The 14,576-nt window shown below is 39.0% G+C and overlaps 1 protein-coding gene across 9 annotated transcripts in view; it reads left to right on the top strand.

Moving 5' to 3' along the window:
- The first annotated feature begins 2,521 nt into the window (after nt 1-2,521).
- Nucleotides 2,522-14,576, top strand: part of RBM12B (RNA binding motif protein 12B) — a 29,965-nt gene continuing 17,910 nt past the window's right edge. For 4 of the 9 annotated variants that reach the window (XR_004301476.1, XR_004301475.1, XR_004301474.1 and 1 more), the window contains exons 1-2: nt 2,522-2,695; nt 6,367-6,414. Coding sequence is in view for 4 of the 9 variants with exons in the window: in XM_032421830.1 (XP_032277721.1) it covers nt 7,010-10,039 (3,030 nt within the window). In the remaining 5 variants the exon portion in view is untranslated. Of the gene's footprint in view, nt 2,696-2,871; nt 2,940-6,157; nt 6,278-6,366; nt 13,338-14,576 lie in introns of those variants that run through there. The other 5 variants (XM_032421830.1, XM_032421832.1, XM_032421828.1 and 2 more) reach the window with 5 other exon arrangements.

Below are 14,576 nucleotides of genomic sequence, written 5' to 3'. Positions count from 1 at the left end.
TAGAGCTGGGATTTAAACTTGGATCTGGCCTGATTCAAGAGCCCAGTCTTAATCTCCATGCTCTACATGTCCTCCTGTGTGTGATGGCATGTGCCCTGTCTCTCCTGCTAGAGTATAAGCTTCTTGAGGAAAGGGGACTGTGAGTTCTTCACCCCAGTCTTTTAGGAGCCTTGGCAAGATGCTTGACACACAGTCTGGGCTCAATAAATGCCAGCTGAATTGAATGGAAGTCAAAGTGTGCAAGAGGAATAAAGGTCCTTGGAGTTGAGAAAATCAAGGAACTCTTAAGACCAAGTGACAGAAGGCTCTTCTTGTGGTTGTTGAAGAGCTTGGAAGGGCAGCTAAAAACTGTGATACCAAAATCATTCAGTGGGGAGTGATGTAGATGTGGTAAAAAGCTTGAGGCTAAATGCCCAGGCAGAGCCATGGAATGTTCATGGCTCAGTGTGGTTAAAATATTTTAGGATACAGTCTTCTGTTTTGTTGTTCCAGAAACTTACTTTTCTTTCTGTTCTCTAAAATGATTAGGTTTCCATGTTGACATACTAAAGGTTCAAGAAACTATTCAATAACCAAATACCATGTAATTAAACCCAATTAATTGCCTCAACTGGAATTTTCTGGTTTTGATTGTAATGGTATTGCTATCTAAGAAACGCAGAAAGCAGACTAGAAAAGACAGGCATTCACTATAGTGTCTTGTTTGTGGAGAAAAATCTGTGTGAGTAGAAGGGGATAGTCATCCCAAAACAGTAAAAGAGACTGGGAATACCTGTCTAAGCTTGTCCAAAAGAGGGAGTCTGATCTAAGCACACTTGTTCAGACTAGCCTTATAGTAAGTGCTCAATAAATGATAGCTATTATTTTTGTTAACATAGGTGAGAATGCTTCCAGGTACCCTTTAACTGAGAACCACTTTTTGATATTAGGTACCTCCATATTCCATTTCCATGTTTAGCAAACAACTCTCTGAGCATTTGACTTCATACAGAGAGTATATAGAGGCCAGGAAAAGTGCTGGTCAGCCAGAGTTGGTCTCAGGTCCACTTTACCAGTGTTTCTTCTTGTGAATTAATATTGACATTCTGGAGTGTTGGTTCTGTGTGGTTTAAAGGGAGTCTGCCTCAAAGGACAGAATCCTCCCCCTGTGGCCTCTGGGGGCAAATGACCAGGGTTCAATTCCTGGCTTTACCTTGCACTATCTCTGTAGCTTTGTGCAAGCTATGCAATCCTTTATGCCCCAGTTTCCCTTATCTGTAAAATAGGAAAAATAATAGTACCTACTTCTGAAAGTAGTTGTAAGAATACAATGAGATAATGCACAGGGCTTGCCACATAGTAAGCCCTCCATAAATTTTAGTTTTTGAGGTCAGGTTCCCCTAGGACCAAACCCTGGACTGTGGGGATAATAAGGCAAATGCTATCTACTCAATGGGCCTAGCTTCCCAAAGTGCTATCCTTTGCTTGTATATGGATCACCTTGACATTTAAAACAAGCCACTAGTACTTACCGAGTCTTGGGGGTTTTACATATATTAACTCATTTAATACTGATGGCAACCCCATGGGGTAGATGCTACTATTATCCCCCATTTTACAGATGAGGAAACTGAGGCACGGAGAGGCTAAATTTTTTTTGCCCGAGTGAGTAAATGGTGGCTTTCATTCCAGGAACCACCTTTTATTCACTTGCTAGACTATCTTCTTTCTCACAATCATATCAGAGAGATTGAAAACTCATTTTTTTCATCTCCAACAGTGTTTTAAAGATACAGTTTCTGCTTTCTTATGAGCTTTGACTCCACCCATAAATATATCATGTAGTTATAAAACTGGTGGTCTGCTTTATTTGAAAAAAATCAAATCAAATCAAACATAAGGTTATTCACCACCTATTACGTAGCTGGCATCACAGAACATCCCTGTAATTGTGCTTTTCACTTACCATTTTTTCAAGATTGGTCTATCTGCTCTCATGTTTCAAAAAACTAGAAAGTAGGAACAACAAACTTGCTTCATAAAGTTATTAGTGTCTATAAATTTGAATAGGCATGCATTTATTAAGCCCCCTGGGTGTTGGCATCGTACCTGCCGAACATCTTAAGGTAGTAAAACTAACATTTTTGTGCCCTTTTAGATTTTATAAAGAGCCTTTCAGAAGATGCTCACATCACACAATAACTGCAGAGGTGAAGAGAGAAAGAAATCGTCAACTTTTCTCTGCTTTTGCATCTCCTTCCTTAACTCCTGGAAATCACGAACGTTTGTCCAGCGTACCTCAGCAGTTATTTATCGAAGCTTCTCATTACCACAATGAGTTGGCCCCGAACTTTGTCTAGGAATCTCTCCTCTCTCTGGTGGAGGCTCCCGGATTGGCTGGAATCTGAACATGCGCGGAAGCTCAGCGAACCCAGGGCGGGACGGTGCGCTCGCGGGCACCGCCTCCCTTCCCCTGACAACGGGAAGCGGGTGAGCGTCAAGACGCCTGCGCAAACGTGGCCGGGGCGCCGGGGTGGTGGGTTACGCCTGGAGAGCGCATGGGCAGAGAAACTGTACGTCCGTTTGTCCGGAGCGGAGGGGAGAGTGGGCGCCATCTTCTTCTAGGCTCACTGAGGGCTCCACCTGTACTGGGCAGGCTGCTGCGACGAGGAGTGCCCCCCGCCCCCGGCCTTGTGTGTCCGACTCGGCAGCAGTGGTGTGTGTTTATTGCCAAGTGCGAAGCAGTTACCCTTGGGGCGTCGGGGTGGGGAGGGGTTGGCGATGGGGACGGAAGAAGAGGGAAAGGCGGGGCCGGCAGCCGCGCCAGGAGCTAGCGTAGCTTCTGCCGTTAGGGCACCCTCATTCCTTGCTAAACACCGACTTTCCCGTCAGCCTCCATGTGGTGTGGTGTGTGCGCTGCCCAGTTTTCTTAAGAGTGAAGATCTCGAAGGATTTCATAGGTATTTTTTTTCTTTGCTATGTCATCGTAGTCAGTGTTGGCAGAAAAGCGTTGAAGGCCCGGCTCGTTAGGCATGAGAGTGGCCAAAGTGTTTGAATTAGGTATGGGGCAGTTCACCCTGTGGCGAGTTAGGGTGGAATGTTTGCCCTTGGGACGGCGTGACGGAAAGGCATGGAGGTTGGGCGGTCCAGGTTAATTTGAAGGCTGATTTTGGCTGAAGGTCTGGCGACAGCATCGGATCCCACGTAGCAACTTTGGCCTGGCGCGAAAGAAGGAAGCTCTGACCCCTGGGAGTATGGACAAAGGCTTTGGGCTATAGAAGCAATGCCTTCGGATGATCCCCATTTGAGGATGATGGATGTTATGGGAAATCCTGTGCCGAGTGGATTCGTCTTCATTTACAGTTCCTTAAGGACTATGGCTCTGTGTCGTCATGCCTTTGGTTTTTATTTTAACCATCTACATTATAAAAGGATAAAAGGCAGATCTTCATAAAGAATAATTGTGGACTGGGCTAGATTATTTTCTGCAGGGGAAACTCCTGCATTTAGAATTTCGTCATAACTTTGGATTTTAAGGAATAGTCATTTTCTTTCCCCCACCGTATCTGGAAAATGACTTGTTATTCGCTAGTTAAAATCAGATCTGAGATAATACCTATTTAAATTTTAGTTTCTGGTTTCCCTATAAGGCTTGATTAGAAGATGCACATTTCGTATTGTTTAGTGATAATGGTGATCAAGTGGGATGAATCCTGGATAAAATCAAAATTATTTAAAATGAACTTAATTAATTTCAGTGACTTGCCCTTAAAGGAGCTTTTAAGGACTCACTTCCATCTTTTCATAGGTTAGAAGTTCTAACAGATCAGGGTCTTTAAATCAACACAGTCACAAAAATACTTGTGTTGCATTCATAAGTAGAAAAAATTTTAAGTGCAGTGTACTTTAGGGTATTTTGTGTATCTTGATTTTTGTGTAATGTTCTAAGAGTAGAATTTCTGGGGAGTTTGCTTAAGGAAATAACATGGGAACCACAGAAAAAGTGCTCATTTTGAGAACTGGTCTCTTATAGGTGGCTTCCCAGGTATGTCATTGTTGAGAGATAAAATGGTACATTTCCCTACCATCTAAAGGGCAGAAAAGTTAAGTGTTAGTTGTATGTGGCAAATTAGAAAAAAATACCATATATTGTCTGTTTGAATTGGAATTCATGAGATTTGTACTCATGGAACTATTTAAAATGCTGTTTGTAAGCAAGGGAGAATAAGAAAATTTTTAAATTTGACATATTCTTGAAACATCCCTAAGTATCTTGTAGATATATTTATGTTCTCAGGGTAAATCCCTTTTAAATTTTTGAAAAAGTTTAGAAGAGACGAAATGGCATGTATCTGTCTAAAATATTTTAAAAGTAAAGGAGCTAAGTCAGTTTGCATAAGAAGGAATCTTGAAACTTCAGTGGGGACTATTCCAGAAGCCATTTATAGTTTTTTAAATGTTGGTGTGGATATTGGTTTGTTGAAGGAACCAGGCTTGTACTTATTTTTTATTTTTGGTACTGTGCGGATTTTAATAGACCATTTTTTTAGAGCAGTTTTTTAGGTTTACAGCAGTAAGGAGCAGAAGATACAGAGATTTCCCATATACCCCTGCCCCCACACATGTACCATGTAAATATTTTAATAATAAATGTCATTAATATTTTCAGTATTAATTTGGCATTTATAATTCAGATGTAGAATATGCCAAGTAATTTCTTGATATCTTTGTTAGTTTAGCTTGTAGTTTAAAAAGTTTAATCAGTGGGCCATTTTCAAAGGAAAATAAACCTTGCAGACCTCAATATGTCTTTTTTTTTTTTTTTTAAGATTTTATTTATTTGACAGAGAGAGATAGAGCAGGAACACAAGCAGGGGGAGTGGGGGAGGGAGAAGCAGGCTTCCTGGCAAGCAGGGAGCCTGATGTGGGGCTCGATCCCAGGACCCTGGGATCATGACCTGAGCCTAAGGCAGATGCTTAAGGACTGAGCCACCCAGGCGCCCCAAAGAATATGTCTTTAGACAACACTTTGTGGAAGAGTGGTACTTAAGTGTAAATACTGAATTAAAGCAACATTTATTGGCACATTAAAAACAAATTTGTAACTATTAATTTAACAACTCTTAAAAACTTATTCAGTAAGAGTACATTAAATACTGTTACTTTGGGTATCTGAAAATATTAGATATAAATTTCCTTAAGGAAATACTAAGTTAAGATTTTTCAGCAGTTAATACTGATAATCCCTAAACATTCTAAATAAATGTGCTTTTATTCTATTTTCTACATGTCATTTGGGTTTTCTCAATGCAGCACAGTTTGAAATGGAATAAACTTGTTAGCATAATAAGATTTTCTATTTGGCTTAAGATGAATTTTAATAGTAATTGTTTTAGGAGTTTAAGATAAGGAGTAGTAGTTGAGATTTTTTTTATTTTAGAGGTATTTTTTTTTTTTTAAAGATTTTTATTTATTTGAGAGAGAGAGCAGTGGGGAGAGGCAGAGGGAGAGAGAATCCAAGCAGACTGTGTGCTGAGCATAGAGCCCAACGAGGGGCTTGATCTCATGACCCTGAGATCATGACCTGAGCCGAAACCAAGAGTCAGATGCTTAACCGACTAAACCACCCAGGCTCCCCAGTTTTAGGGGTATTTTAGTATTTGCCTTAATTATATTAGAATCAGGAAACTTGGTTCCATGTTTGGAAGTGTGAGCTGTATGTGTAGAACTTAAAATTGTATCCAAAGGGTAGCCATTGGTTTGGATCAAAACATTAGTGTCTTGTTCATTTATTGTATCATTTTGAATCATTGCCTTATTAATTTGATTTTGGTCTTATGTTTTAAAAGGGAGGAAAATTGCAAGAGAGTTGGACTTACTGAGCTAGGTGTTTGGTCTTTTCATGAGTGGAAGTGATAGGCTTTTGGGGAATTTTTGGTGTTTTTAAATTGTCATTTTACTTGTAGAACAGCTGTCTTTTTCTAAGTGGATGTAAAATTTATATACAGTGAAATGCAGAGACCTTAAGGATAGTATTCATTTAATCAGTAAGTTTATACACCCATATAACCAACACTAATCAAAATGTGTAACATTTCTATCACCCTTTTCCTCGTGCCACTTCCAATCAAGGAGCTGTTTAATTTCCAGAAGTTTTTTGTTTTAAAATAATTTGCAGATGTCTACTTGGAATTTGTACTTCGTTTTTGCTGAAGGATGTTTAATTTCCCCTTGGAACAAAGAAGACCATTTTGTAATGCCCATAGTTGTGGTTCCTATATTGCTTCACTTTTAATAGGTAATTCTGAAGTGAATATCCTTATCTGGCGTTGTTTAAGATCAATTACAGGGTCCGAGGATTAATTATATTTCATTTTCTTTCCACAGTTAAGTTGCTTTTACAGAATTAACAGGTCTCCAAGAAATTTTAAAAAGGTAAGATATCCAGAGCTTAAGGCTTGACAAAAAAAAATGTAAAATAGAATAGGACATGTAGGTACACATGGTTTCTGTACTTTACCTCTGGCCAGTGATGCACTAGTGGTAGACAGTTTATTATCATAAGCAAAAATTATATACTGACCATAGATGGCTTTTCAAATACGTAAAACTCATTGTGGTTGGTAAAATTCTTTAACCCACAAAGCTCTCTCTCATGTTTCAGTAGAAGATATGTTTCTAAGTGAGTCTGAAAATAGTTTGGTCTTGTTGTGAAGCAGTGCTTGGCAGACTTACAAAGAAGATTTGATATTTTTGATGCTCATATTGTATAGGATAGGTGATATGAAATATTTCTTCGAAATAGTTGGTTTATTTGTATGTTTAGATGGGAGAAGGTTTATTCTTTAAGAAATTAGATACAGTCAATATTTTTTGTGAACTCAAACTTGTTTTCATTTATAAATGCTGAAGAAGGTAGGAACCAAGTAATTATTAAGTTTAGTTTGGGATAAGGTACTTCAAAAATAAGACTTGCTATTATGTGTACCTTTCTGTCTGCAGGTCATTATTGCTGTGGTTTGAGCTCAGCATGGCTGTAGTCATCCGTTTACTGGGGCTTCCTTTTATTGCGGGGCCTGTGGATATTCGTCACTTCTTCACGGGATTGACTATTCCTGATGGAGGAGTGCATATAATTGGAGGGGAAATTGGGGAGGCTTTTATTATATTTGCAACAGATGAAGATGCAAGACGTGCCATAAGTCGTTCAGGAGGGTTTATCAAGGATTCATCTGTAGAGCTCTTTCTTAGTAGTAAGGCAGAAATGCAGAAGACTATAGAAATGAGAAGAACTGATCGCATAGGAAGAGAGCGACCAGGATCTGGGGCGTCAGGGGCTGGCAGCTTGTCTAACTTTGTTGAGGCTATTAAAGAAGAAGCAAGTAATTCTGGATATGGCTCTCCAATTAATCAAGATGCTGGGTTTCATACTAATGGTACAGGACATGGTGATTTAAGGCCAAGAAAGACACGGCCATTGAAGGCAGAGAATCCTTACTTGTTTCTGCGAGGTTTGCCTTACTTAGTAAATGAAGATGATGTACGTGTCTTTTTCTCTGGTTTGTGTGTGGATGGCGTAATTTTCTTGAAACATCATGATGGCCGAAATAATGGTGATGCCATAGTAAAATTTGCTTCATGTATTGATGCTTCAGGAGGTCTTAAATGTCATAGAAGTTTTATGGGTTCAAGATTCATAGAAGTAATGCAAGGCTCAGAACAGCAGTGGATTGAGTTTGGTGGTAATGCAATTAAGGAGGTTGACATTCCTATGAGAACTGAAGAACATTCTCCACCAAGAGGAATTAATGATCGACATTTTCGAAAACGATCTCATTCAAAATCTCCCAGAAGAACACGTTCTCGTTCTCCTCTTGGATTTTATGTTCACTTAAAAAATCTGTCCCTAAGTATTAATAAGAGAGATTTAAGAAATTTCTTTAGAGATACTGATCTGACTAATGAACAGATTAGATTTTTATATAAAGATGAAAGAAGAACAAGATACGCATTTGTGATGTTCAAAACTCTGAAAGACTATAACACCGCTCTGGGTTTACATAAGACAGTTTTACAATATCGTCCAGTTCATATTGATCCTGTTTCTAGAAAACAGATGCTGAAGTTCATTGAATGTTATGAAAAGAAAAGACCAGTGTCAATAGAGAAAGAGAGGCTTGGACATATTTCACAAAAATACTCTCAAGAAGGCTACCCTGGCCAGAAACTGTGTATATATATAAGAAATTTTCCTTTTGATGTTACAAAAGTTGAAGTGCAAAAGTTCTTTGCGGACTTCTCTCTTGCAGAGGATGACATTTACTTACTTTATGATGACAAAGGAGTTGGTCTGGGAGAAGCATTGGTGAAATTCAAAACAGAAGAACAGGCCATGAAAGCTGAACGTTTAAACCGACGGAGATTCTTGGGGACAGAGGTATTGTTAAGACTTATATCTGGGGCACAAATGCAGGAGTTTGGTGTAAATTTTTCCTTGATGCCCACTGAGAGAATGCAAGACCATTCACAGTCATGTGATAGAGATGACCATTCCCATTCATTTGACTCAAGTGATCCACCAATATACTCAGTTGGCCCATCTGAAAACTTTAGGCATCAGCAAGAGGACTTGAGGCAACTGGACAATTTCAAGCAAACCCAGGCGGATTTCCGACAGCTTGACAGGAGCCTTCCAGAAGACTTTAGGCATTCCCCAGAGGACTTCAGGCGCTCCCCAGAAGACTTCAGGCGCCCTCGGGAGGAACACTTCAGGCGGCCTCTTGAGGAGGATTTCAGGCGCCCTTGGGAGGAGGATTTCAGGTACCCTCGGGAGGACTTCAGGTACCCTCGGGAGGAGGACTGGAGGCGGCCACCCGAGGAGGATTTCAGACGGCCTCCCAAGGAGGACTTCAGGCGACCCCCTGAGGAGGACTGGAGGCGACCCCCCGAGGAGGACTGGAGGAGGCCCCTGGAGGGAGACTTTAGGCGGCCACCTGAGGAGGATTGGAGGCGGCCTCCTGAGGACGACTTCAGGCGGCTTCCCCAAGGGGAATGGAGACGACCACCCGAGGAGGACTTCAGGCGACCACCCGAGGAGGACTTCAGGCGACCTCCCGAGGAGGACTTCAGGCGGCCCCCTGAGGAGGATTTCAGGCGACTTCCGGAGGAAGACTTCAGGCGACCTCCCGAGGAGGATTTCAGGCGTTCTCCTGAGGAGGATTTCAGGCGTTCTCCTGAGGAGGATTTCAGGCGACCGCCCCCGGAACACTTCAGGCGGCCGCCCCCGGAACACCTTAGGCGGCCGCCCCCGGAGCACTTCAGGCGGCCGCCCCAGGAGCACTTCAGGCGGCCGCCCCAGGAGCACTTCCGCCGGCCACCCCAGGAGCACTTTCGCCGGCTGCCTCAGGAGCATTTCCGGCGGCCACCCCAGGAACATTTCAGGCGCCCCCGAGAGGAAGATTTCAGGCACCCACCGGATGAAGATTTCAGGGGCCCTCCTGATGAAGACTTTAGGCATCCTCCTGACGAGGACTTCAGGAGCCCCCAGGAGGAAGATTTTAGATGCCCTTCTGATGAGGACTTCAGGCGGCTCCCGGAGGAAGACCTCAGGGAACCTCCAGAGGAGGACCCTAGACTTCCTGACAGTTTTAGACCTCCTGCTGAGGAGTTTAGGAACCCACCTGATGACTTTAGAAGTCATCGCCCTTTTGTGAATTTTGGTCGCCCAGAAGGTGGCAAGTTTGATTTTGGAAAGCGCAGTATGGGAAGTTTACCTGAGGGGAGATTTATGCCTGACCCAAAATTAAATTGTAGTTCAGGTAGAGTAACACCTATTAAGATAATGAATCTTCCATTTAAAGCTAATGTTAATGAAATTCTAGACTTTTTCCATGGCTATAGAATCATACCTGATTCAGTTTCAATACAGTATAATGAACAAGGATTACCTACAGGGGAAGCCATTGTTGCTATGATAAACTATAATGAAGCTATGGCTGCTATTAAAGATCTAAATGATAGGCCAGTTGGCCCTCGCAAAGTTAAGTTACTGTTGCTCTAGAGAGCATTTCTAAATTCAGTAACGTCCCCACAGTATTGATGCAGTAAAATGCATTTGTTTTTAAGTGTTTATTTTTAATGATCTAATGAAAAACATTTTAATTTGACTTGTGAATAGAACAAATGTAAATATTAGAATGTGAATCTGGTTTTCTTTTGCTTGCAAATTGCCATTCAGTTTTTCTAATTTAAAATTATATATGCCCCCCCCGTTTTTTTTTTTTGGACAGTGGGGGAGAAAATTCCGAGTGCATTAATTTTTGTTGATATCTTGGGTAAACCTCAAGACTTGTATAGTAGAGCTGTATTTGGGGAAGATAAATTTTATATTCACTTTTGTTTCCAGTCTGTAGTCTACATCTTATACTGTATAAGGAAATGGTCAGTGATTTATTGTTCAGGTTTAGCATTTTTATTGCTAACTGCCTGCAGAATTAATGCCCTCTTCTTTGTCTGAGATATTACTGTGTTAAGCCTCCCGTTAATTATAAATAGTTCAAAATAGACAGACTGTGAATTTGAAGTTTACTTATGTAAAAAAGCTTAGGAGATTCTTGAAGTTTCCATGTTCGTAACTGCAAAGTTTTATAAAAATAAAAAAATTGCAACTGAATAGACCAACTAATTAACTTTACTTGTATTTGTATAAAAAGAAAAAAGAATTACAGCTTCTTCTGTGAAGTTTTCAACAGCTACCTTAGTATTTATGATAGGACGGACCAAACATCTATATTAGTAGCATAGAGAGCTATGTTTAGTTCTATGGTTTCCTCCACATTTCATCCACCAAACTGATAAAATTAACTCAAAATACTTAAAAGTTACTAAAAAGTAACTATAGCTACAAAGGACATTCAGACTTCTGCTGGGAAGAATGTGATATATGGATATAGTTTCTTTTTAGGAAGAATTTAGTGATGATTCATTTAACTTGTTTTTATTAGGTTCTCATTTTTAAATTTCAAGACTTTGTATCCAAAGACTCAATAACTAAATATAATCAGACTTCTATGAGATTGAATTTTGACTTCTTTGATGTATTTAGTGTGGGCATTTTGTAAACACTGGATTTGATTTTTTTAATACCCATAATATTAATGGCTAACATTTATTGGGCACTTACTGTGTGCTAGGCAGTAAAAGTGATTTACCTGCATAATCTCAATTTAAATATTCCTTAAGAAGTATGGAATATTACTTACGTCTCTTTCAACAAGTGAGATAATGAAGTTTAGAGGTTCAATAACTTGCCTAAAGTCATAGCTTGTAAATCATGGAGACAGTTTCAACCCAGACCGACCACTGACTCCAGTTGATGCTCTTAACACTTTTGCCTACTAACTTTGTTAAGTGGTACTTCTCATTTTAGTAAGATCATGCTAAAAATACTTTGAAATATTTTCTTTACACATTGCTGCTTTAAAAATAGCATTAAAAACAAAATTAGTATGCTCATTGTTCATAAAAGACAAATTAACTTTAAAAGTTTTTATATATCCAGGGCTTCTCTTGGATAATATTATAAATTGACTTCTAATTAAAAGTTGTTTATCAAATATGATTTGACTTTGGTTGGCCTTTAAGTTTACATAAAACCAGGTTAATTTTCTCAATTCTGTGATCCAGGTTTCCTATATTGAGCAAATAAGAATAAAATTTGAATTTATATATGGTCGTTCAGTCATTTAATAATAGGATATTGCAGAAGTAGAATACTTTGTCAGTACTTAGCCATTTACTACCATTTTGGATGAATCTTCAGTGATTTAAGAAGTCTTAAGAGAAACCAACTCAAGTTTCTGTGTGTTTAATTATAGTGAATATAATTGCTAGTAGAATGAGTAAACTGGTAATTTGGTTTGAAAAAGCACATCAGTATGCTCTTTAAACTAGTAAGCTTATAAATAGCCAGGAGAATGATAAATTAATAACCAAACTAAACAAGATGAGCAAAATAGGAAGAAATGATATTTGAATGCTCAAAGACTATTTAGATGGTTCATTCAATCAGTCGTCTTGAGGAATGTATGGAAGACTTTAAAACACTTCTCAGATGGGTAGCGGTAAGAGCTAAGATGAAGCCTAAAAGTGAAATACCACATAATGTGGAACTTTTTCTCAGAATGGGCTGGGGTATGATGGTGGTAGTAAATAAGAGGTCAACAATAGTAAACACAAGCTTTGTATTTTGATTGTAAAATTAATGAATTGATAGGAATAGATGACTTTACTCCATAATCATTTAGTTTATTTTTAAAATTTTAAAAATAAAAAGTTAATTATAGAAAACTGGCTTCTACTGAATACAACCATTTTTGCACATTTTTCCCAACTCTGCTTTCAGTGGTATGTTGATAAATTGGCCATGGTAGGAGTTCTTATGCCATGGAAGTTGACAAATGCAACATAACAGGGCATTTTCCATGTTGGAGAGCCAGTTAACCAAGCACAACACCAATTTCAAACACGTAAGTTCTTATACACCCATCAATATAGTTGATCTTGAACGACCTGGGTTTGAACTACCAGTGTCCACTTACATGTAGAATTTTTTCCATAAATACAGTACAACACTATTTTCTCTTTGATTTTAACAATATTTTGTTTTCTCTAGCTGACTTTATTGTAAGAATACAATATATAATGCATATACAAAATACATGTTGATTAATTGTTATTGGCAAGGCTTTTGATCAAAATTTATGTGGATTTCAACTGCACAGAGGTCAGCATCCCTGACCCTGGCATTGTTCAAGGGTCAGCTATATCAGCCAGTTTTGCCTCCTCTCTCCTACTCCCAGATATATCAGGTACACTAGGAGCATACTGGTTCTCTAGTTTAATACCCAGTGGCATTTTAATTATCTTAAAGCCAAACATTTTTGTCAGAGGTATCTGAAAAATATAGTTCATGTCTAGAAAATAAAAATAATCCCATAAACCAAGAGGTAGTTAATCATTATATTGGGAGTACACTTTATCACTTAGAATAAGCAGTGGCTAGAGCAGTGGCTCTTGGTTCACCTATCACCTATTAAGCAGTGACCCCATTACCTCCATCTTTGTATTAAATGTTAGTTATTACTGAGCTGCATTAGATACTATATATTTATGATCTATAATTATGAATTAACTATATCATTTATTCTCAATAACCCTAATAAACTTAAACCTATTTTGGAGATAAGAAACGGAGGCCTATAGGCTAAGTAACTGGTCAGGTTACCTGTTTTTTTGTTTTGTTTTTTTTTTTTTTTTTACAAGGAAGCTGAAAGAGGTTTTTACATTTTTAAAGATGGTTACATTTTTATGTGTATGTGCGTGAGTAAAGCGATAGAAGTTTGTTAAGTGAAGATACAGAAAAAGCTCTCAAGTGAGAGGGGTCCCAACAGGGTTGCCGATGAGGGTCTTTAGGGTTGGTCTTTTATAGAAAGCTAACCAGGGAACTTAAATCCTTTTCACATCTCTATTGATAACACCTTCAATGGCTTACTTCCTTTTTAGGTCTGGGTTATTCTTTGTTGGTCACAGGTGATTATCATAAAGACACCCACCCCACATGACCCACCCCACCCACCTAGGGCAGGGTGGTCCTCCACTCCACCCCACCCCACCCCACCCGCCTAGGGCATAAGTACCTACTTTACTAGCCTTGATTTCGTTTCTCAGCCCACAAATTATAAAAATATTTACTCTAGCCCTTTAAGTTTGCCAACCTAAGTCTGGTCTAAAAGAAACTTAATTTTACATTGCTTAAAGTATTATGTATAGTAATCCTTTTGTCTTTTTTTTTTTTAAGATTTTATTTGAGAGACAGCACCAGCAGGGAGGAAGGGCAGAGAGAGAGGGAGCAGACTCCCTGCCGTGCAAGGAGCCCGATGTGGGACTCGATCCCAGCACCCGGGGATCATGACCTGAGCCTAAGGCAGACGCTTAACCGACTGAGGCACCCAGGCGCCCTAGAATATTTCTTTTAAGTAGGAAGAACATTCATTTTATATCAGAACTATTTGCCGACTGCTTTATATCAGGCACTGTTTTAACTTTATAGATAGGGCAACTAATGCACAAGAGAAGTGAGTTGCTATTATAAACAGGAGAAATACTATGGTTTTTTTTCCTCCCAGCTACAACACCACAGTTAAGTACCGAAAAATAAAAATGCAATACTTTCAGTGTCTTAATTCATTTAGAGTTCTAAAACATTTTGAATATTTTATTTATAAAGTACTGAAGTAATTTTATCACTTAGGACTATTCTCAGGAAGCAATGTTTTGTTAACAGAACCATGAATAACAAAGTCAAAAAGCTTTCTAGAAAGTCTTTATTTGTCTGTTATGAATAATTGTTTTTTTGTGGTTATCCCAAATGATTTTATAAATTTCGTAATTTTTATATGCCTGACTGGTATCCATGAAATATCAAAAGTACAATCCCCATCCAAAGAAACAAATGGATGTACTGAAAGGCTCTGATTAAATTGATTATTTTCAGGAATAAAAGTAACTTTATCCTCTTTCATTAATTAGATGGTGGT

The sequence above is a fragment of the Phoca vitulina genome, unplaced genomic scaffold, assembly GCF_004348235.1.
Source record: "Phoca vitulina isolate PV1807 unplaced genomic scaffold, GSC_HSeal_1.0 scaffold25, whole genome shotgun sequence".
Lineage (NCBI taxonomy): Eukaryota > Metazoa > Chordata > Mammalia > Carnivora > Phocidae > Phoca > Phoca vitulina.
This window is presented reverse-complemented; position numbering and strand designations above follow the sequence as displayed.